The following is a 26,034-nucleotide window of genomic DNA, read 5'->3' as shown; positions in this document are numbered from 1 at the left end:
TGTATAATCTACAATACAAGTATAAACGCCTCTATTATAGGCTCTGATTTAATTTCAAGTAGAAAGTTTCAATGCATCAATCTTTAACAGAGTAAGTAGAAATTAAGTTAATTAATATCCATTTTAAAAGTATGATCATGACGTAGTAGAAATTTAAAAAAACGTATCCATAGATTTCGGCCCACTTGGATCATGATGTCCTCTTTCTCCATGACAATGCCCAACCTCAACAACTGCTTGCGTATAAGGTATGCAACTGATCTTTTCCATCACGAGCCCATATCTGTACCCTCTGATACCACTTGTTTACCCCTCGAGGAATGCGCTGAAAGGAAGTTACTTCGCAAACGAGGATCTGAAATAAGCCGTTTCAGCTTCTCGTGTGATGTTATGATAGGTTAAAATGTTTTTCTCTAGCTCAGTCAAGAGGACATCGCGAGTGAGAGCGTCCTTTGGTTTTAAAGAAGAGTTCGAATTCTTCCAAGAGCTTTCTCAGATGAAAGTAGGCTCACCTTCAACTGAAAGTTAACATATCTGCATGCAGAGATATCGGATTTATTTCATCCGGTATTCTGTTCTTCTGTGAGAAAGCAAAACAACTCTGTGGACTGCAGAAGTACGTCCATCCTGGAAGATGAATCAAAGAAATGTCAAGCCAATTAAATACTTGTAAACCAGGAGCCTCAATGAATTGCTTTTCAGAATGGAAGAGATGAATTATTAAAAATTTGTTATATACTTATTTATTAATTCTATACTTTTCAAACCATTTTGGAACCCGACCGCCTAAGGATTATCTCCTTAGGCAGTCACGTGAGCTCACGTTCCAAAATCGTTCATTACATCTTCAGAATTGTGATCTATTCAATTTACAAATGGATCTTATCTTAATAATTTGAGGTAAGTTTGTAAGAAAATGTTTGTAAAAACAACGCTGACTACAACGTCATCAACACCATACAAAAGTATTTATCTGCATAACAGTCTTCTAAATAATTTTTTTATTCAAAAAAGCTGTAAATATATTTGAACTTGATAGTAAACGAACTTAGCGATTGTGCCAAAGTACTAGTTCGATATAATATCAAGTCTTCTACACGAAAGGAACAAAGGATCAATTAATTTTTCTAAGTCATCATCATCATCATCTACACTGATAGAAAGAGTGAAGCAAACATTCAAAATGCCACGGTGGGATTTTAATCTAAACGTATTCAATAGTAGAGGAAGCTTTTAGTGAGTTGCTAATATTCCGATTCATTTAGAAGTATTTGAGAAAAAGTCATCGTTTCACCAATATTCGATTCCGTATATACACTTAGCCTAGGATAGTCCATTGAACTAATTATGTTATATTTGAATTACGGTGTCTACACAATAAAACAGTGCGGATGCCATAGACAATATTCTACATATTTCTAGAATTGTCATAATAATTAAACGTTCTAAGAACATGAACTATTCAAAATGTTAAACAATTGGAATAAGTTAGGCAAATGATCTACATTTAGGATAAATAACAGTCATTATTGCTCTACTGGAATAGAGAAATTGCATAGAATTAGAATCCAAATTGCTGGAATAGAGATTTCTACTATTTAAGATCTTTACCTATCACAGAAATTATGGAGATGCCTTGCAGTAAAGATTTAATCACAGTACTGTGTCTTCTAATAACAGCCTGCCTTTCCTAGATGGACGTTCGTATTAATCCATGCTTTCTCGATCATGTGTGAATGATATTAACTCTAAACAGATAGCAATATATCTGACATTATCAATTTTGGACGTGGAGTTTGATTAATGTGATTTTAAGGTGGAATATACCGTGTCAGGATGTCGTGCTATATACTGGAACAGATGGCACCGATTGGGATTAATTAAGGTGTAATATGTTCCAAAGGAATAGGTATTTGTACATAAATTTAGAGTAAGCAAAATGCAGATTTTAAGTACGTGATGTATCAGAGTTTGAAAATAGTGGGACTAAGTAACAATTGATGAAATACATCAATTCTTTTCATGAATACATCGTGTAACATTCCTTCAGCTCGTCTTAACGATATATTAAGCTTGTTCTCACTGAACGAAAATGTGAAAACAGTCTTATCTCTTTATAAAAATGTAGACGTATGTTGTCGTATAAAAAAGTGTATAATAGTAGAAAAAAAGTGTATAATAATAGAAAGGTGACGAAAATAAAAGCAACGAATTTTAGACTACTATGGGGAAATATTTTAATTTAATAATTTATATATTAAAGTTATTTTATATTAAATTATAATCCATAAAAATGTGTAGCTTATAACGTAATATGGAACAAAATTTTCGATTTGGTTTTACAATGTAATAAGTAACAAAATTTTCGAGTTTAAAATGTAATAAGTAGCAAAGTTTTGCAGCGTATAATTTAATATGCTAAAAAATGTTGTGACTTAGTACATTAAGTGTAAGGGTTATAAATCATTACTTGAAATTATGCTTGAATATTAGATTGCATAATGCGAAAATAAATTATGTTACTTGATATTTATTGTGTTGCAAATCATGCTACTTGATATTTATTGTGTAAATCATGCTATGGAAAAGTAAAATATTTTCGTTTATTAGAGAATATCGCCATTCTTTCACGTTATTATGGATGCAAAGTCAATCAGAGCATTTCTTGTAGTCTGAAAGATATCGTCAAGAAATTATTTTATTTTTTAATTTAGTTATCTTCTTTCCTAAGTAAATTAAATAATTACCCCGTTTCAGTTATTGAATAATATGCTCGCTTGTATCGGCGTTTGAAGCATGTGATTTAAATTTTTTCCTCTTTCGGAGAAAAAAATTTACTGTGCTTCTGACAAGTCAAAGTTGAATAGTAAAAGAAATAATGCTACATTTCGTGTTACCGCTGACTATAAATTCCTATGTACACAGCTCTAGATGTTGTTTGAAATGACAGCTTTCACTAAAGAATAGGAACTCTTTAGTTTGGCGCTCTGTCCCACATGTCACTATTATGAGAGAATGCTCATCCTCAGAGCAATGCGTCCTGTAGATGAGAAGAGTAAGGCTGCAGTTGCCAGTGGGCCTTGCGACACTAAAGCACAGGGATTAGAGAGGTGGCAAAAAGAACAAGTAGCATGACGCACGGAAACTCTGAACGATTTTGATTCCACACAATAGCAAAAAAAGAGTGTACACAGCGGATAAAAACTAGTTGACATGTCAGCTACCGAGCAGAATGTTACTCATGTATCCTCTTTTTATCCGATAAATTATAACTGACTTTTTTTTTTATGGAGACAATAAAAAAATTGAAGAGCATTTGAAATTATTTAATAAAAATTTAATGTTCTTAATAGAATTTAATTATATACGAACTAAGTGTCCGGAGAGAACTCAAATGATTTCAAAAAATTTGCTAATTTTTAGCAAATTTTTAGCAAAACTTTTGAAATCAACCAAAACGTAATCTGTAAAGAAGGGCTTTTTTGGTTGACATTGTTGTAGCTGTCTCAAATGTAAATTCTCCACTGACATTCAGGCATATTATAACATAAAAAATAACTATCATATTTTTATTCCAAATGATGTCAGTAAAACAGCAGCTTCAACAGCAACTGAACTCCCATTGTTTTCAGTGCTTGTGTCATTTTTGAGTATGTTTACACATGAGATAAGATTAACCACCTTGTTGTCACCAAATTATATTTATAAACACAACTATTGATGAACATAATATATTTATAAATTTGTTTATTAAATGATTATAAGCAGATTTATGCTCATATAAGCTAAGAAGTTTAATTATTTGACCGAAACAGATGATTTAAGACTACTTAGTGAAAGAAGTTAGCAATTAATAAATTAAGAACTATTAGTGAAGCATCTGTACGCGTCACGTGTACTATTTGAACAAATAAGTCCCACTGTGAAAACAGTATAGTATAAACATCTGATTATAGTTTGACAAAACTGATCATATACCCTTGTAATATCGTCTAGGGAACTTATCCCGTTTGTACTGAGAGGACACAAAGAGTGTCATTAAAGAATGTATTCATAATTAACCCATCATACTCATCATGCGGAGATGCAATGTTTAGCTTTAGTATATTGTTCGAACAAACCTCTGTAATTCATCCACAGAGGACTGGATTTCATACGGAACTGAGAATATTGTTAACTATATTAATGCATCCTAGCAACAGTGGACACGGCGTATATAGTTTCAAGAAACCAGAGTGAGTTAAATGGTTTCTATAAAACATAAAAATTTGAAAAATGCCACAATATTAATCCTGATTCATTTCTCGCAGTTTTTCCCCCATAAAGCTCGACTAAATATAATACAAACTGCCTTAAAGAAAATTAGTTATAATAGGTTGAATGTTGTGAATCGAAATGTAATGCTCTTCATCTTTTTTATCTCTAGTCGCTCAAAAGAATATTCATTGTGTGTGTGTGTGTGAAAGAGAGAGAATTTCTATTTCTAGCAGGCTGTACCTTTGAGATTCAGTCACTCCTCACTTTCCGTTACCGATATTTCCAATATTCTTCACGCACTTCCGAAATATAAAATGTAACTGCGTATCACATGATCTCTGATGATACAAGACATGATGGGATCTTTTTGTTTTCTGAATGAGATCTATATCACTTATCTTACGGCTACTGTATGTTGACAAAAAAATCGGATTAATAAAATTAAGTGCATCAGGTAAAGATAACGTTCATAATGAAAGCTAAAAGAGAAATAAAGATGAAGAAGAATTTTTTAAAATCATCTTTATGATAATACTACATCCAAAAGTTTGAAAAACGTACATCGTATTTAGTATAATGTTAACAGCTTTGGGGATTAAATATAATACTTTTTCACGCATTTCAGGAATCTTATGAGCAGGACTGTCTATGACATGAGTTGGATAATCAACTATCAGCTATCTATCTATCACTACCACGAATATTTAATATTAAGACGATTAATTGTACGTTTAACATTTCAACTAGTTGGTTTTCGGCTTCAATCATATATTTTCAATTTACTAGGGCTAGTTGGGAGTAAAACTTGCAAGATTTGTATAAAATTCAAATGCAAAAATTAGGAAAAATTAAATATAATTCGATAAGATATGGGTTAATAATTTTATCACGAAAGAAAGCTACGAAATACTATGAAGATACTTCGTAATAATAATAATAGGACGACACAAATAAAAGCAATCATCAAAATGATGCGAGTTGCAAAATAGTGATTATGTAATTAAACATTTGGTTCTTGAAAGAATAAAATGAATTTAGATATTAATTTTATTTTAATTTCATACTGTTGTGTTTCGTCTGTCAATTCGAAAACATATCTAGTGTCCAAAGCAATTAATCATGAACTTACCTAGCTTTATACATTTCCATTTTTCTATTTAAAAATTCCGAAATCTATCTATCTATATTTTATTTTCCTTCGAATTTTGTTTTGACACACACGCGCTATAGTGTTGCATTTGATGGGCGGTTGCCAGATTTTCTAGTTGATGAAGTGAGATATCTAGTTTGTGACGTCATTAGTCAAACAAAAGAAAACCGTACTACAAGGTTCACCGAGGAGATATCAGAAGACAGAAAGACCGATTCATTTATCAAACAAAACGAAGCATAAATGACAAGATACAAGAACAACCTTAGATTATCGGGCTTCGTCAACCAGAAAACAGGCGTTCGTACAACACGCATGAAAATCTAAGTACAAGCTAGTCTGCGAGGAAGAAAATTACTTACAGATGAAAAAAGTGGTTCAAGGAACTTTATCTTCTTTAATCCTTCTCCATAAGTTAATGACCAGAGCCTTCTTTAATTTGGTATAGCAGCTAATATGGTTTAATATCTTTTCATTCGGCCTAACTGGAAATTTGTCTCCACGTTCATTTCTTTCCCAGAAGCAAATGAACACACAGTTTCATTTCCTACCATGTTAACCATATCGTGTTTAAATTAAGATAGATAAATATTACATAAAGCAACGTAATATTTTCAGCTGGGCACCGTCACCTGAGGATATCTTAACTTATAATTAAAATTTATTTAATTAAATATTAACATTTAATTCTAAATCCATTTTGCAATTTTAAAATGACTATGCGACTCTGAAAAAAACGTTAGGTAATAATCACTGTTACGTGAAAATAATGATTATTACCTAACAATTCTAAGGTAATAATCATTGTTATTACGTAACAATTTTAAGCTTCCACAATTAGGAAACGAATATTTTAATCTTTTTTTATTTTGGTTTGTTTGATCAATTAGTCGGAATCGCCAAAGGAAAACCTAGATTCGAATCGGGCCTAAGACATTTTCTAAAAGTAGAAATTTTAGAAAAATTTAGGAAATTTTCTAAAAGTATTTCAACTGAAGGCGTGTTTAGTTAGCCATATAATGGAGATGACGGGAGAGTTTCACGGCAAAACAGAACAAGCCAACAGGGAAACATATTTGCTACTGAGTTATTCCTGAATCAACCAGAACTATTTTTCTCAAGAAGTAATCTCTCCATTTAATCGAACTGGAATAAATTGAACTGTTTGTCCATAGTTTTCTTCCATTGAATAACGTGCTAATTAGTTGATTTTAGTTTCTTAAAATTAACAATTTTCTTTAAGAAAATGATTCAAAATGGACTTCAAATATTAATTTATTAAAAGAATCATAACGTATATTCATCTCTGTATCTAAAAAAAAAAATCCGATGTATGTTATTTAAAAGTCATCATCATTTATGTTATGCAATTTGAAAAGATGCTATTTCTTAGCATTTATGCTCGGCATGTAAATATTTAAAAATACTGATGAAATCCCATACCAACCTTATCTTAATTTACAGCGAACACTTCTACATCGTCATGCAAGTTTAAAGGGGATGCTAAGATTTAAGTGAAGTTTAAGGAACCGAGAAAATAAGCTAAAGTGTGCTTTGAAGGGCTGTCTATTACCTGCTTATTTTGATCTTCATACATAAAACATCAAACCAGGCAAGAGAAAGGAGGAACTATCTCAAAGAAACACACGATAACTGCATCTCTCGTTCTCTCTACTTGCCCTTTCTTTAGGAAAAAAAGCCTACTTTTTTTTCTCTGATTGCAAAGCACCAGTCTCTAAAGGAACAAATGGAAATCTAAATCACCTTGAACAAATCTCGTCACTTTAGAAAGACAATGATCTGGAACGTGCGGGAAAGGTACGTGTATCAGGTAACAATATGGGATGTTATCACACAACTTGTCCCGTTGCTAGGGAGACGAGAACAATAACTCTTCGATATAAGTACAAGGAAATCCAGGCAGATGTGAATTGGGGTGCTTGCTCTTTTAGCACTGTTTCTTCTGCGCAACTATTGTGGTGATGCTAAAGAGAACGAAGGAGTATTATACAGGCTCACTTGGCATTACCTTAATTTTTATTAGCACGAAGCGTTCGTACAATGGACATTTTTAAACTTGAGTTTTATATTAAGAACTTTCAGTTCGCTACGCTGAAAAAAAATTAACTAAATGCACTTGCATTTCTTTTAAAATGTTCAAATTGTGTGGGTTTAGACTGTACGTTAATTCCAACCTTTTCAATTATACCCATTTTATAAAAAGAAATTTAATTTAAAATATACAAATAAAATAAATGAAAATAGAACCTGTCTTGATCTCTTTAAACTATTCTAGCAGTTTTATCTATTAAATTTTAAAATATGATCATTGAAGACGTGAATTTACTGTGAAAAACTGTAATAAATAGTATAAATGAAATAATAATAAGGTAATAATTAATGTCCCTACAGAATAATTTTAAACTTCCGTAGACTATTCATAATGTGTGTCATAACATGATTTATACTGTTTTCAGCCTCGCAAATGTTTTTTTTTATTAACATTCCACTTAATTTCGCTTCTCATTTAAAACACTTGAATTCTTCCAATGAATGATATTACACTATAATGAGAATAATGCGAGTACATAAACAAATCCTATAAATATAAATAATTAAAAAATCTTTCATCATGTAGAATTTCCCTCCCTCGACCACAGAGGCGCCACGTAATTTCCAGAACTACACTGCTGTCATAGAATAATGGCTTCTGATTATCCGTGTCTTTGACATTCAGAATAAAGAATCCTTTAAACATTGTGAGAACCATTTTTACAGCTAAATTCAAATCATTGTACACTTAATGAAAGGCTGGGTTTTTAATCTTCAAAATTGTATTTTTTACTCATTTATTGAATAAAATTTATTCAATAAATCCACTGTCATAACACGAAATACATGTCAATATTTAGTGCTATGACAGTGCTGGATGTCTTAGGCCTACCGTATACTATCGCCAAGTGATTTGATCATCACATTCGACCATCAACAAATGGAAGTAGACTACCCTCCTTAGGTGTTTCGCCACTCCTCCCCCGGAAGAAGACACCGCCTCTACAGAAGCCGAGCATCCTGACAACTTCAACGTTGGGGCATCGTTATCCGTTGTTAAAGCTTGAGTGTCGTACACCGTCCGTACATTTCGGTGAAAACGTCAAAAGCCAAGCGCCTACAACTTCTGTCAAAGCCAAGAGGTCTAACGCGGTTTATTTTTTTATGTCTGGTTCTTTCTTTCTTTCTTTCTTCTCCCCTCCTCCCTGCAGGCTGTCTGGTCTATCACGGCCTTGAGATTTCAAAAACGCACAAGTCAGGAGCGACCCAATACTGACGGATGCTCAGAGCGAGATGTCCCAGAAGCATCAGGACGGAAGCGCTGATGGCACAAGTGCTGAGAAGGTTGAACATGAACGTGGGGGGAATTTTAGACTGTTGATTGTTTTATGGCAGATAAAAAACAAGATTGAAAAAATGTGTCATTCTATAGATGTCACAGTTCGGGTTTTTTGAAAAGCAATGGATTGGTCCTTATCATATAAATCCTATACTTTTTTTCTGGCTTCTGTTAGTGACTTTGGTAGAATTTTATGAACTTGGATAAACAGAACAAAATACTATAACTCATCTAAAATAATAATGCATCATAATTTAAAAAAATGAAATAATTTATCTCCTAGTTTACTTTTCGTTACCGCTAAAACATATGAAACTTGCGAGAACGTTTGGTTTTAACAATGTAGCGCGTGTAAACTCAACAATTTGGGTTTATGAAACAATAAAGCAATTACAAATAAACTCTGTAATAATATCATTCTTATTGTTTTTTCGGAGAAGTTTTTTTTTCAGCAGTTAATTTCTTAAATGAGAAAATGGCAGAAAAGACTTCATTAATGCAGTTAAACTAAAACCTTTCTTTGTTAACATAATAAATCAAATTATGTCTCGAGATAAACTGAAGAATGCTTTTATATGCGCTCAAAAGTGGTTAATCTCTTCTTTATCCTCAAACGGCAATGTGGCACCAAGAACAACTACAGAAGCATTTCTGGTTTAAAATACGTAGTAATGAAGTGAATAATTTATATTATCCGGGGTTTAATAACCCTAAATGAATATACATAAACACATGAAGTTGAGGACAAATCAGAATCAAAGAAAAAAAGCGAAAAATATTTTAAAAATATAAATAACATATATTTATATTTTTAAAACGGTATTTATTTTAAAATGGATCTTATTGGTATTTACTAGTTCATTCTTTTTAAAAATAGGGTTGTATTACAACATCGAAATTTATTATTCCATAAATACAAAACGTGTATCTGAAATAAAATAAATAATAATAAAAAATAGTTCATGCGATATGAATAGATAATTCGTTACATAGCCTTCGCACACGTGCTACTTTTAGTTGCATCTTATTTAGCTAAAAATAGAACTCACATTGACGTAAATTATAACCACATCTCTTTACTTGTAAACAGATATTCGAATGTGCGATATTTTCATCGGCATATTTTGGTAAAAAATCAAAGCAAATAAAAGAAAGTTTAATGTTGAATTAAGCTCAATAGTTTAAAAGATAAACAGCAACAGTATCGAACGAATTGTATTCATTTAAGACGTTAATTATTACTTAATAAGTAAACATCAAGATTAATTCAAATATCTTAAGATAGGACTTTCCACTTAGCTGAAATATATTCTCGTGCTAAAATCGTCTACAATCTTAAATGATTTCTCTAAGTTAATACTCAGGCGTTTCATGTATTCATTTCTTTCAAATATGTGTATAGGGTAATTATTTCTTGGCTATATTTTATCTATTTTTAAAAAGATAAATTTAATATACTATGGCAATATATTAAATTTCATGAGTACAGCAAAGCTACACGTATATTTCAGGATAATCATTTTATATTATAGTATAGTTTAGAAAAATACGGAAAGAAAAAAAAAGTGTCACATTAAACCTTTGTTCATTTATCTCATAATGTCTCAAGGGTATTCGAAAATTTTATATAACAGAAGTAACTTGCTTTAATATTGAGTTTTTGTGTTATCTGATATCAACGTATAGCTACATGGGTAACGATCTTGTTCTACAAAATATTGCTATTTTATGGCAAAATTATCGTTACGTGAACTGTAAATTAATAATATTAAACAATTAGTGATATTTGGAATAACCACTACATTTACTGCCAGTTATCTAACGATGTTCTTTTTTTGAGCGTTCAATGGTTACGTCATCATCATCTCATTGTTGTTGGGAAGTTTAGTCCAATACCGGTTTTCATTTTAACAATGAGAAAATAAAACACATCAACCATATAATAATATTACTCCAAGTTTAACACTGTTTCAAAAGTTGTTTTGAAATTTTCGAAGAGTTGTTCTACACGAAGAATGACATTTATCCAGAAGAATTCCCGCCCACTAATCAAATCATTATAAAAGTGAATTTTTTCACCTACGAAACACAATATTGAAAACAACTTTGCCAATAGTTGGAGGAAAAAAATATTCCTACCATTTTCGGTGACACACGTGGAGATAAAACATGCTAGGAGAAGTAAGCCCGAACGCTGAAAGAGTCGGCAATGTCCAACCATCGCTCGGAAACCTGCCGGAGTTTTAAAGCGCGTGAAGGATAATCACACTAGGGCGCTACGATCCCAAGCAGCGCGGTGTATGGTAGATCGATGTCACGGATACTGTTGGCTACATAGCACTGCCTCCAACTCTTATATTCTTCAACTGTGCTGCTTGGTGTGTGACTTACAATGGTGGCTTGAAATACTAGCTGCTTGGCTGCGTGCTGCATTGGCGCGCCGACGCAGTAGCGCCCTCTTCGTGACAAGATGAGAAAACCTCATTTAGTCAACTCTTTGCTGAAAGAGAATGCCTCGAACATAATGGTCCTTTTTTTCCGGTTTTTTTTTTTTATTTTATTTGAGAAACCAGTGGAGAAAAATAAAGTAAAAATAAAGCTTTAAAATTATTGACAGGCAATCCGCTTGATACTTCAGACATACAAATACTTAATGGCTGTAAAGTAAAGAAGTTTGAGACTTAAAAAGAAAAATGGTCACTGTTTATGAAAAAGAATAAGAAATGCTGAAAAGAAAATATTAATATTATTAAATTAGCATTTTAATTATGCTAAATACTGGTTAATTACGAAAATGAAACGTAGCTGTCATGTATTTTTGCAGAAAATTGAGATTTTAACTGTGCAGTTTTTATTAATGAATGTTATGCAAAACTTTAGAATGCGTCTTACCAAAGAAGGTCGTTACTACAAGTGGAAGCATTCTTCCTGAATATTATCATTTTATTTAACATATTGCATCTAACATTCATGAACTTTTCTTTTATAAAAGTACTAATGGTGGTGTCGATAAAACAAAATATCTAATGCTAATGAACTAGGAGCTAAAAGTAGTGTTGGTTTAATGAAGGTCAAAATGCGGGCTCTCTAGTTCATCAGAAGGACTAGTTTCGGTATCACTGAGTACTCACATTTATAAATGATTTAGTGTAGAAAAAATATGAGATGCTCTATTTGTTATATTAAGATTAATTAATATAACTTAAAAAATAAAATTGAATTTGACTGTTTGTGCAGTAGTTACCCTCTACACTTCCTTCATATTGTCTTCATGGTATTAGGGCACCCCCAGAAACCGTGCGATGAAAATCCCATATTTGATGAAAAATACCATGGGTGCGCATACACCCCAAGCACATACAGAAGCGCTTTATATAGTGCGGTATACAGCAGTTGTATCATATATTATCATTAACGTGGACAACAGGGTTCGATGAATCACCCTTCAAAACAAAAAAAAAAAAAATGTGACTCACTCCTTACGTTTTAACACTATTTTTTGTTATTTATTTATTTTATTTTTTTTTTTTTGCAGCTGGTCGTCTTATTTACGAATAAATACGAGAAAGCCTACGTTACAATTAATTAGTTATTTATTTTTGGTTGTACATATCATATTTCATTTTTATGCTTAACGTGTCCCACATTTTGTTGCTTGTGGCTCTCCTAAAACAGATGAATAGAGAGACAGAAAGTGGAATTTTCTGAACAAAATTAAAAGGTTGCATGAACAGAGCCATTGTTTCAATCGCAATCCATGTATATTGTATTGAACTCCTGTATTGTGGGTATGAAATTTTTGAAATTTGTCTCAGTACGTTATATAAGTCATGAATTATATGCTTAATTTCCAAACAAAAAAAGAAGAAGAAGAAGCAAACTGGACAGAATAACACATGTAACACATTTGGCATAATACATTGAGAAATTAGCCTTAGTAACTTCGGCTGTTATTCAAAACGAACGGTGGATGTTATTATTTTCCCGACAGGTGGGGACGCTAACAGAAGTATCCTTATGCAGATGCCACGATACGAAAATTAAAGCATTTGCATATCAATGCTTCAAAATTTTCAAACGAGAACCACGGAATCTTAACTCAGTTTTAAAATATTTTTAAGAACCAATAAAAAGGGAAGAAGAACCTTTAAATGTAAATAGTGAAACAGTGACTGGTTTATGCAGAACACTGATTTATCTTAGAATTTCAAAATATGCAAATTTATGGAAGTATTTGAATAATATGAAAATTAGTATAATGCATTTTAATTATTCAAGCTTTAATGAAGACCATGATTTAGTAAATAATTTTATAAATGTCTATAAACGTTCTTCGAATCCTAGGTTCGAAATAACGTCCTTTCCAGTCGAAGGTTAGCGTACATGCCAATAGAGTTGTGAAGGCTCATTCTACAGTTACAAAACAAACAAATATCCTCCAACTTACCAGAAAACAATGTAACATGATCAGCAAGACTGGACAAAGTATTCTGTATATAGGGAGCTAACCAAATTTACAGAAACAAAAATAAATTAATCTGAAAATGTTAAAAGGTAAAATTTCATATGTATATAAAATATTTCTTTTATCTTTGAATCTCCTAGAATTCAAGATGAATCTATCATCTATTAGAACAGTAGTCGTCACTTCCGTTGTCATGAGCTGCACTGCCAAGACCCAAATAGGCGAGTCTTCCATAACTCGGCGATAAAATATATGCTTGTCATTTTTGCCACAGTAAACTACATTTCTGACTTACAGTCCAAATGTATCATAAATGTAAGGATTAAACAGGCTTAACCTACCAAACAAAGTGAGGTTTTAGAGTTACATAAGCTTTATTTAAGAAAAGTGGCACTTCTTGAAAATAAGATTTATTTAAAGTGACATTTTCTTCAAAGTGACATAATTTAAGTGACATTTTAAAAATCAATATTTTCGGAAGGGTGGCATTTTGAAAGTAAAACATCTTAAATAACATTCTGAAAGTGATTTTTTTGAAAAATTACGTTTTAAGTGAATGTTTGAAAGACACTTTCTTAAACTGTAATTTATAAAAGGCACTTTCATAAAAGTGCCTTGAAAATGACACTTTTTTAAAATGTAATTTACAAATGTCACTTTCATAAAAGTGCCTTGAAAATGACACTTTTTTAAAATGTAATTTACAAATGTCACTTTTTTACAAGTGCCTTGAAAATGACACTTTCTTAAAATGTCATTTATAAAAGTCACTTTTTTTAGAAGTGCCTTGAAAATGACACAATTTCTTAAACTGTCATTTAAAAAGTCACTTTTATAAAAGTGCCTTGAAAATGACACACTTTCTTAAACTGTCATTTAAAAAGTCACTTTTATAAAAGTACCTTGAAAAAGACACTTTCTTAAACTGTCATTTAAAAAGTCACTTTTATAAAAGTACCTTGAAAATGACACTTTCTTAAACTGTCATTTAAAAAGTCACTTTTATAAAAGTACCTTGAAAATGACACTTTCTTAAATTGTCATAAAAATCGCTTTCAAGGCATTTGAAAAGTCATTTTCAAGTTCCTTGGAAATGACACTTTCCTAAGTGACTTTTTGAAAATGTCAGCATAAGGAAACTCTCCAATGTTTTGTTAACGAGTGGTTTAAAATGTATTTTTATTTTATTACGCAGAACCGTAAGTTATGAAAATAATTACGCTAAATTTTAGAAGTGAAGATATTTTAGAGTTGTTTTGTCAAATTACTTTAAATGTAGCATGTCTTTATTAATATGAAAAATAACCTGAGTGGGGGTTAAGTGTTTTTTTTTTTCCTTGGAGAAATTAAAACGTCTCTATTATAAAAGCGAATATAAAAAAAAGAAGAAGCATTTGCGTTTCCCTAATCTAAGAACAGTTTAGCGGGAATAAAATGAAAAGCATAAAAGAACTATTTAATTTCTAAAATACTTCGTTAAACGGTAAAGCTCTTACATTACTTAACACACACACACACACACACACACACACACACACACACACAGTTCTCCATTGCATCCTTCTCAGAATAAAAGAAAATAAGCCATATTATTATTTAAAAAAAAATGCTCTCACTCGTTCTTTTAACTTAATAAAAGTGCCCAAGCGAAGGAAGAAACAGTTTCCTTACATTTATAAAACTATCATTTTTAAGTTGAACTAATCTCATTATTTGGGTTGGTTATTTTTAGTATCGAAAGAGCGTACAGTAATTACTTGAAAACGTTCTACCAAATGTAATTACGATTAAATTGTTCCAAGTAGTCCGTCACGATTAAAGTACAACTTTATTGAAGTATTCCCGCGACTCAACACATGCTTTTTTTTATTTATATCCAAGAAGAATAAGAAGAAAAAGAAAAGTGTAAGTTTCCCTTTGTTAAATCCCACTTTTCTTTTCGATCCTCGTTCAGTCAGAAAGTAATCAAATAACTTTACACGCCGATAAGTTTCCATAAGGGAAAAGTCAGTACCGCAAATAAATTGAACTCTCCTGGATCATCAAACCGACAAAAAAGAAGAACAGAACTTTATGTTTGTGGAAGTTTCAACGCCTTTGACTAATCACCGTGTATCTTGAAGGATGCCGAACTATTTGTCTCCGGAATAGGTGAGCTCTGTTTACAACCATGAGCCAGTGTGGGTTCACTGGTATTAAGGTGAGACGTGACTAGAAGTCAAATTGGATTCAACCACGTGCATCTCTGGGAATCTTTATACGACTGTTTCTAAGAGATGTAGGAAGAAAAAATGTGATTGTAAGATTATTTGGATTAAAAGCTGCTGATAACATATGGCATGTTTTTATTTTGCTTTTAAAATATATTGCCTACTAAACTTACTTCGGGAATTAATGGTTAAAAATGAATTAACATGGAATTAAACTTAACAATATTTTAAAAATTCTTACGTGAAATCTAGCTATTACGCCTTTGTATGAAAATGATATTTCGCTCTACCATAGGGATATTCCATCGTGGTATTAATGGAAACAGATCAATGTTTTTACTTTTTACCCTCACGACGCAGACGAAGTCAGTAAAACGTTTAGATAGAGGAAGATGCGGTAAAATGTTTATTGCAAAATTAAAAATTAGCTACTCATGAGATGAAACACGAGATATGAATTTCCTGAACTTATGTACGCCAGTCAATATGGAGTCAACCAAAGATTGAGATGACCAATGCCAGTTAACTGGTTGTGGAGTCAGTCTGCTTGCTTGCGAGTAAGGAAGATGCGTTTTCTAAATGTGGCCTCATCATCAACTATGTGGATGATGATGAGGCCGATGAACTCTTTCCATCTGTCTGTCCCTGGGGAGTCGGGAAAATTCTGTCCAGTTTGGGGTTGTTTGTTGCGATTTGGTTTTCAGGTCCTCTTTTATTTTGTCTAGCCATCTAATTCTGGACCGGCGTTTTGATCTTTTACCTTCCATCGTTGTATTCAAGGCTTCAATTGGTAATCTTTTTGTTCCCATTCTAGTCTCCTTTTTTGGATTTTGTCTATTATTGTTATTTCTTGTTTTAGTCATTTCTTTGTCTATCCAGCAGAGATACTCCAAGTAGTCTTCTTAATTACCTATGTATATTAATTCACGGTTATTTTTAAGGTCATTCCACTAAGAAATGGCTATATTTTTTTCAAATGGAATTTTTCAATTTATGGAAAGTGGGGAAAGGACGAGAGGGCATCCTTGGAAGCTAAGAATGAAATGCCGCCAAGAAGGGTGCGAGGACTAGATTCTTCTCTCAGAGGGTGATACGTGATTGGAATGGATTGCCATTGGATGTTGCGAGTACAAGCAGATTGAATGAATCGAAGAATAAGTATGATAGCTGGTGTGTGTAGTATGTGGCCTCCCTCGATGAGTCTCTAACTCCCTGGAGGTCTCTCTTAATAATAATAATAATAATAATAATATACCTATAGCACATCAATTGACTAATGGACTTCTGCTAGAGACCGTACATGAGCCATCCTTCTCATTTTGACTTGTAAAATATACTGAATCGTGCATATCATTATCGCTATTACAATGACCTGCAGTAAATACAAGTCAATTGGGGTAAATATCCAATGCAAAAAATCATCATACCAGCTACAGAGTTTCATAAGAAAAACGTCAGGCTAAATCCACAAAAAAAATTGTTGATGTCCTTTTCTGCAATCCGCTCGTCTGACTGTGGTTTCTCACTGTTATTTTCACATCGTCTACAGACCACAGCGGGTGTGATGTACATGCTCATGACAGCGTGAATTCGCTTCTCAGGCAATTCATTTCTATATTTTGGTATAGTCGAGTTGCAGTTAATTGATTCTGTAAACGGACAGGAAGTTAAGGTAGCATGCATTATTTGTTTTATTCATAAAGAATTAATTTATCTAAAAAAATACATTTTCAATTTTAAGGTTTTAAAACATTGACATTAATAATAATCTTACATTTATTATTACAAGATGTCAATAGAGTACGAGATCATCACGGAAAACCACTCTACGCAACCTACTGCCTTGCAGTAAACAATCTGCTAAGTATAGTATTTTTTTCTGTTAGTATTTTATATGCTCTTATTCTAAGTTTAATATATTTCACAATAGAGCCTATGAATTGTAGACTTATTCACCAACTTTGTTTTTAATTGGTTTTCCTTAATTATTAAGTGATATATTTGGTGTCTCCATGAGTGTCATTTATTGCGTCTAACTACAATTTTATCGGTGAATGCAATTTTTTTCATGACAGCCCAGTAACGATAAACAGAATTCCTGAGGTATCAAGAACATCGTCATTTGTTTCCACTTCCAGCCAGTTTCTATGATTTTACATTTGAAAAAAAAAAAGCACAATTTTAAAAAAGGAATAAGGCTTTTATATTAATATTGAATAAAGAATTATACTTTGTTAATATTACGCTCCTATGCATTTTACATACACGACAGTTATAGGGAATACTCTCATCAAACGACAGCTAAAGTTAACCATCCATCCATCCATTATATTTTTAATTTACATTATGTTTCGAAGGCGAGTGAAAGTTATGGAAAATTACAGATCTTCTCCATGCGTTTTCTTGATTTTACACTTTAATACCTTTGCACTTTAATCAACTTCATATAAAATAATAACAGATGTTTACTATCCTCTCTTTTAATACGATTTATTTCCAGCTGAAGGGTTTCATTCGTTTTTTTTCTTCTTTATTATGCCAAACGCTATAAAATTCGCTAAAATTCTAGCCAGAAACATATTAATTTGTTCAATTTAGGTTGATGCATGATCACTGGGTTCAACTATTAACACTGTGCAACCTGATCTGATAATAGCAAGCAATACTTTATATGGATAGTAACCATACCATAATTGTAAATGATAATGAGACTTACACTTAGCAAATGACCACAAACTCATTAGCATATCAGTTTTTGTTTAGTTAACAAGCTGCTAAAAAGACCACTGTATCTTTGCATCCATTGTAATTTACAGAACAAGTAATTTATTTAGAACAACATGCAATTAATATAAGTTTATGTTACTCTTAAAATTGAGATAAATTCGCATAAGTTGGAAAATAACGCCGATAGTGAGGGATACTTGGAGAACGTAAATCTAAGATTGTGTGTCAGATGGGGTCACAAATATTTAAGAGATGACCCGTGAATGTGAATTGCTTTTGACTAAACTGAACATTTATTAAAATAATAAACTCTTAGTTTGAATTAAAACAAACCGATCGCGCGTATTCTGTGTGAAACTAACCAGATAACATAAAATATATTATTTTTGTGTCTCTAGACAAAGTTCTTTCATACACGGTTGTGGTTTAGGAACGTGCCCAATACCAAGAAGCAATCATTTGTTCTGACTTGACTCTCACAGGGGCATATGTGGGATGTCCTAAGGAGACAAGATGCAGCTCTTTCTCAATTTTTCCTCTCCATCTATTTTTATCCTAGAACTTACCCGAAGTCTTTGTTTCCTATTGACCAAATAAATTCACTTAGGCTACAATAGACTGAAAAACTGTCGGACTTGGGGGCATGAGCGCGCGCACGCACGCACGCACACACACACACACACACACACACACACACACACACACACACACACACACACACACACACACACACACATTGAGAACTGAGAACAGTCCAACTGTCTGAACCACTTTTAAAACCTTTTAAGTCTTTTAAAATATTCAGATTTAAAGCTACATTCTATACGTATGAAAATAAAGGATTTTCCGCATAAAGTTTATAATTCTTTATTTCCCTTGTATTTTTTGAAACAAATCGGAATAAACAATAAAAAAATACACGAAAAAGTTTGGTTTTAAATCATAAAAGTTCCGCCTATCACTAACACATATCAATCATTGATACCCGATTATGTTTGGCTCAAACATATATTTATTTGTAAAAAACGATAGACTAATACTTTTATAAATCATCAACTGATTGGGAACTTAAAACGCATATATTTGCGACGTACTTGTATAGGTAATGACAAATATCTTTAACTCAGCTTTCTATAGAAAAGGTAAGTCTGTGTTAGCATATATCTAAGCCAACACACACCTAATTCAAACGAAGTGGAAGCAGATGGTCAATGAAACTCTAGAAATACGATCTGTTTTTTTTTTTTTTCTTCGGAATGTCATCATTATCAGAGATGAAAGGATATACCTTATATTATTACAGACAACCCCCTATGCAACTGAACAATGTTCAATTAACGTCCCCTTTTCGTGGTAAATTATTATCAGGGTAGCCACAAAAATATCTGATAAGATGTTCCCCATAGAGCATGTAGGTACGAAACAATGTCTCTGTAGGTTGTTATCTCCCCAATTTATTTCCAAGATGCAATACTATGGAGAGATGCTTACTACTGGGAGTTTTATGTACTACCGGGAAGCTAATTGTAAAAGATGTATCTTTCGGATAAGTTTTTTATTATTATAATAATTAGCAGCATTGTTAAAACATTTGGAAATCGTGTTAGTATATTATGAATAACAATTTGCAAGAATAAGATTAACAATACTCACAGAGCAAGTATTATTGAAACAACAATGACAATATTACACTATTGTTATTGTATTTTCGCATTAAGTAGCGAGTAAAAATAAAGAAAAATAAATATTTCGGATGTAGTTGTAATTTGTGGACTTTTAAATGATTTATAACTTTTTTTTCCTACACAGCTTGATTGTTGGATTTTAGCATAAATAGGCATAATAATTTAAATATAAAGATAATTTATAATATATTGTTTATATTCTTGTAATTTATCTTGATTGTACAATACTATTATGTCTATTTTACGCTGGTTAAATATGGGATAGCATAAGACAGATAACGTGTTAACTTCCAGATGAATTTCTTAATTATTTTTCGCGACTTCCATGAAAAGAAAAAAATAACTCATGAAAAAAGAGAAAAACTTTTTTGTTGGTTGCAAAACTTGTCCGCAAAGCAAGGGGATGTCAAAATGAGAGGCTATTCTATCATAACCACAAAATTAGTCTAAGAAAGACTTTGATTTTCGGAGTTTCATAATTCGTCGCAATCAGATTACTTTACACTTTAAATGGCAAATTAATGAGCTCAGCTAACAGCTAAAAAACGAGTTTAAAATGTCAATTATATTAAAACACTAATTACTTGATCGAGTATCGCTATCATTAAATGTTTCCTTCGCCTTATCTTTCGGTAACACTGGAGGATAGTTCCTGAATTAAAAAAAAAAAAAAAAACCAAGCCATGTTTCAATCGATACTTACCTGATTCTTTATTTTTCACTCAAGGTTAATGAGATACGGTTAGCTTAACTCATTAGTTAAAAGCTATTTAGATAACAGTATTTTGAAATATTAGAATGAAAACAAGCAAACTCTGCTAGAATAGCCCATAAATTTATCCAAATACATATTAAGTTTTTAAAATGTCCCAAACAGTATAGCTTATATCCAATTTGGCGAATTTTGGGCTGTAGTTTATTTAAATTTTCAAAGCTAGTTTATTGCATCCTGAATGGTCTGTTACGAAACAATATGTTCAAAAACTGTGCATATTTTTACGTTTTGTATTGTTACAACATTAAATAGCGTGAACAATGTTATTACAATATTTTTAAGGTAACAATAGATACGTTGCAAATAATGAAGATTGTTTCCTATGCTCTCAGTACAGTATTACAGAAAATACTTAATAGTTTATGTTACTCGTATACTATAAATGTATTATTAAAATTTACTTTACAAAAAAAAAGTTTTATAAAATAAACAGGAAAATTATAGGGCATTACGTTTAGTTTAGTTTAGTTTATAGCGTTTGGTTTATAACGATAACAATAAATAAGACAATATTAAATTAAAATAAATCGCTATTAAAAGAAACTTGTTGGGAAACACTGTCAGAAAACTGCAAAAACAAGCCATCAAAAGAGCCGGAAAGTAGCATCCTCTACCTGCTGAATCCGACTATTTACTTAACGGCGCATGCTCGACCTCAAGAGTTCAGTATTCCTAACGAACAGATAATGGATAAGATTTCCATTTAAACAATGGGAAATAAGATTACCTGGAGATTAATATATATATATATTATGGAAAGTATTCTTAAGTAAAATGTAATTAATAAAAATATTCTTTCATTAAAACATTGGTGTTTAATTTCAGTAATCCTATTATCTTGCAAGGGCTTTTTAAAACTGACTTGTTTCTTTATGAAATTAGTTTAATCAATAAATAATTTTCCGTGTTGTGAAAATAAAAATAAGTAAACAATTAAGAATAAATTAGGAAAATCTTATCAGAAGAATAAACTTGATTTTACATATTTTTGATGTTTTATTTTGAACAGATATCGAGTTTCATTGTTGTACACCAACAACAAATTATTTTGTGAATCAGTAAAAAAAATTAGAATAAAACGAGTCAACAATGCATACTCTTAATCAGGATAGATTACTTCTTTTTTTCAGATAGTCGACGTAATCTACAAATAGCGCTGTTTTTGCAAATTACTGGCGAAAATTCGATTTACTGAATCATGACTACAAATTTCCAAAGATATAATTGCATGAAATATTCATTTTTAATAATGCTAGATTTCTCCTTCACATTACTTTATTAGTATTCTTAAATATGTTTTGTTTTATTCATAAGTAGCTACAATTGTGTGAACAGGGCTTGAGATTACGTTAAAGTGCAGCAGGGGAAACGGAAAATTAGTATACTTCGTCGAGTTATTTTTCAGACTATTTCTTAATCTGAGTTCAATGAAATTAGAATTCTTTGACACGAAACTTGAAACAAAATATTCATCCTGTTAGAAATGAACTTTTAAATTCATTGATGTATTCCAACATTTTAGAAAATAGTGCTGTCATTTATCTTTTAAACTCGCTCATTCCAAAAATGCAAATAAAATACGTCGTTTTCAACAATACTATAGAACGGTATTGTTGAAAACGAGTATTGTTCAACGGTTTATTTTCATTATTTTAATAAACGTGCGTTCATTAAAAGAATACTTCATTGGTACTAAAGTACTTCATTAGCAGACTAATGAAGTACTGCGAACTCGCCTTCATGTTTCTGGGAGTACTTCCTAATGATCTGTGCCTCGCAACATGGCGCATTGGTCTGCTGAAAGTAACGGTTACTGGATGGTTGAGCTGTTAAGCATTACGGGATGCATCTATTCGACAACAATGTTCGCCTTGGGCTGTGGAAACAACAAGACTTTTTGAAAGTTTATTAGGGATTATTAATAGTTTATTAGGCTCCCTGATATTTTAAGTTTTAAGTTTCGTAATATCTCTTTTCGTATACATCAGCCAGATTTGGTGCACACATGTCACCCTAATTGTTTTTAGCAAACAGGAGTCGAACTCAGTGATATTATCCGCTGCTAAATCTTATCGTTATCAGTCACCAAGGTATTCTGCATTCCGAGACAACTGAATACTTACAATATCCTATCCGTATGTATGAATAAGACACAAATCAGCTTGAACTTCAGTTGTTTTCTATGGAATAAAAATGATTTTTATGATATCTACAGCTTTCAAAAATGACTGTGGTAGTTCTAGATCGGGAAACGCAAATGATCTCTAACCTATGTTTTTTTTTATTTATTTTATTTTTAGACTTTAATAAGCTACCAGGTTTATAAGTGTTATAAACTTTTATATTAAAGAAAGCATGAAAATCCCAGGAGGTGTGTCACATGTTGACGTGGACAATGCCAACAGTTGTTCTTTGACAAATAGTAAAGTAGAATTTCTACGATAGCATTTTTAGGATGTCACGATATTAAATAGGCTTATCTGAATGTTTGTGTGTCGAAATTATACACAGAAAAAGCCGAATTTCATTACTAACTTGATATATCAAGATTCCTTTGAAGCAGGTGGGGTAGAAAAGTTTGCCAATTTCATTCCACTTTCTATCTCTCCACGGAATCAGTACGAATACATAATTGTTGCTTTGATCACTATCTCTTTCACGAGGTGGTTTACCGATAAAGCGAATTTGTTGTATAATAAATATGCAAACTTCTTTGAACGCCGATGTTGACATTATAAGGAAGAGAAAAGACAAAGAATCGTGCGTAGCATAATTATAGGAAGAAAGATATTCGTAAGGCTTCTTGAGGGATTTATTAAGACTAAGCAATTCTTTTCCGTTATCTTTTATTAATTTTATCTGAGAAGTTTCGTTGATAGAGCGATGATGTGAATAAATTTGCATTTAATACGCAATTGACTGCCCTTCAAACACACAACCGCTTACTTTTGATCCAATGTGCGGTATATGACCGTTTGCAGAATATTGTTTAGATTCATGTCAAATTCTATGGTCGAAGTGAATTATTTGCACGTTCGTTTCGTGAAATTCCTCCATATTTATTCAATTTTTATCTTAAACTTCATCCGAATATCAATATGAAATAGGCACTGGAATTCAGTAAACCACACCTTGCATATTTTAATACATTCATTAGAAATGAATGAGAGACATTAAAGAGAATTTTATTAAGATTTTTAATCCTACATTTACTATGTATGTAAATACATTTAAAATTTGTAAACAGTAATGGCGAAACATATCGATCTATCAAGATGTTAGTCTTGAGAAACTGAATTTTTCTTTATTCATAATAGAAGACTATCATGAGGAATTAAACTCGGAACAGTATGCATATCTTCCGTTAATAATCTTAAGTTTCATAAGATTCCGTGAGCGAAACCATCGCTATGAAAGATTGATAACAGTCAGAGATAACCTCTCACCATCCAACTAATGATGGGGTTCCTCAAGGTTAAGTTCTGTCCTCTCACTAACCCTCTTCCTACTATATATCAATGACTACTTCAATTGACCTCCAACCCAATACACAGTTTTGCAGATCACAGCACACTACGCTCCTCCCTTTTCATTTGACAAACCTTACTCTACGCAACTCATTTCAACCTACAGAGCATCAACCACCATCCTCAATGCCGATCTCCAAGCCATCCTACAATGGGGTTCGGATAACCTCATCAATTTCAATATTAATAAAACCCAGTTGTGTCTTATTTCTCACAAAAAAAGAACTATCTTTCCCCAATATTATTTTTGACAACACCCAAATTTCCAGGCAATCTGAGATTTCCCTGACATCAATCCTCTCCTGGCATAAACACATCACAACCATTGCATCCTCAGCTTCCAAAAAACTAGGATTTTACTTTCGCTCCAAACGGTACTTCACCTCTAAATAGCTGTAGAACACTATACAAGTCACATATCCGCCCAGCTCTCGAATACTGCTCTTACATCAGGAGTGGGGCTCCTAAAAGCTCCCTCAAAAATGCTTGGGTCAATATAGAGGAGAGCAATTAGGTTGATAAATGACCCATCTCTTACCAACTCACTCTCCTCACTTTCACAAAGAGGTTTGGTTTATGCAATATGTGTATTCTATAAATATTTTCATGGCAAATGTTCATCTGAAATAGCATCAATAATTCCCCCACTTGGTAATAAGCCCATTGGAACACGTACGTCTGTTGCCCAACATCCTTTCACAGTACACCTTGAAACCCACACAACAAGTTTCTTTTCCTCCTCCTTCATCCCTGCTACTGTGTACTGTGGAACAGTCTTTCCCTGATGTGTTTCCCAAGGAATATAGCATACAGGCTTTTAAATCAAACGTAAACACCCAATCCACTACTCACATACGGTACTAACCTACTATAGGTTGATCAACCACCCTCTTGTTTACGGGCTCAACATAAAAAAAAAAGTCAACCAGATGCTTTTTTTAATTCTATTATATAAAAACCAAAGAGAGTCGAGCACTGTTCTTTGATAATTGTAGCATACAGGGTGACCAACTTCTTTTGCAAAAAAATATTTAAAAATTACAGAGAAATAATTATTATTTGCATATACTACACATAGAGTCCCGCATATCGGTCAATAGGATTAGCTCTATGAAGACAGCAAGAACGATTTAAAAAAGAAAAATCAGCACTTTGCCTTCGTTAACTAACAGGAACAATGATTGACAGCAACTGAAGGCAGATGAAGTTGTGACTCAAATTTAAGAAATGTGCCAGGAAGTATATAAAAGTGCGTGTTCACGAAGGAACTCTATCGTTTTCTCTTTGCCAAATACATTAGAGCTTATCAGCTTCTGCCATGTTTCCTGCACGTATTCGACGTACCAGAGTCGCTCGGGGAATATTGATGAAAACCCGGTTACCACCTCTGATTAATGGGGGGAGGGTAGTTTTTACTAAAAGGCCATTTCATCTTTTTGTTAATTTGGAAGAAAGATGATGGCGGAACTCGACGAAAGATACTTAAATGAATTCCTAAGGGACATGTTTAGCTTTGAGCTGTTCCATCTTGTAGCGTACAGATAAAGGAATCTTGTTCCAATTTTCCGGAGCACGTGCTCAATTAAAATCCCTTCGGAGGGCTTTATTTCTTTGCATTCCTTGCATGAAAAACCAATAAAATTTTCGAAGTGTGTGCTCTTCGAAAAGAACCGGTGCGAGGTAAAAAGTTCTACGATGGAATTGATGAGGCGTTAAAACAAATGGTAAGAAGCGTTAGAGAGAGAGAGAGAGAGAGAGAGAGAGAGAGAGAGAGAGAGAGAGAGAGAGCATATGAACAATTTAGAAAAATAGTTTGCGAATTAAAGCACACCTCGCCCTCTAGAGGA

At 32.4% G+C, this 26,034-nt stretch overlaps 1 protein-coding gene across 2 annotated transcripts in view; it reads right to left on the bottom strand.

Annotated features, from left to right (window-relative positions):
* LOC150098186 (lachesin-like) overlaps window positions 1–26,034 on the bottom strand; it is a 426,324-nt gene that overhangs the window by 390,507 nt on the left and 9,783 nt on the right. Inside the window, exon 1 of one of the 2 annotated variants that reach the window (XM_090406555.1) lies at window positions 10,938–11,097. The exons of the other annotated variant lie outside the window; for it this stretch is intronic. Within the exon in view, the coding sequence (XP_090262681.1) occupies window positions 10,938–11,019 (82 nt within the window). The 5' untranslated portion in view covers window positions 11,020–11,097. Of the gene's footprint in view, window positions 1–10,937; window positions 11,098–26,034 lie in introns of those variants that run through there. 2 annotated transcript variants of the gene reach the window in all.

Source organism: Typopeltis vanoorti, chromosome 16 (assembly GCF_054136105.1).
Source record: "Typopeltis vanoorti isolate ZY-2024b chromosome 16, IOZ_Tvanoo_1.0, whole genome shotgun sequence".
NCBI lineage: Eukaryota > Metazoa > Arthropoda > Arachnida > Uropygi > Thelyphonidae > Typopeltis > Typopeltis vanoorti.
Note: the sequence above shows the minus strand (reverse complement) of the source record. Positions and strands in the feature narration are given on the sequence as shown.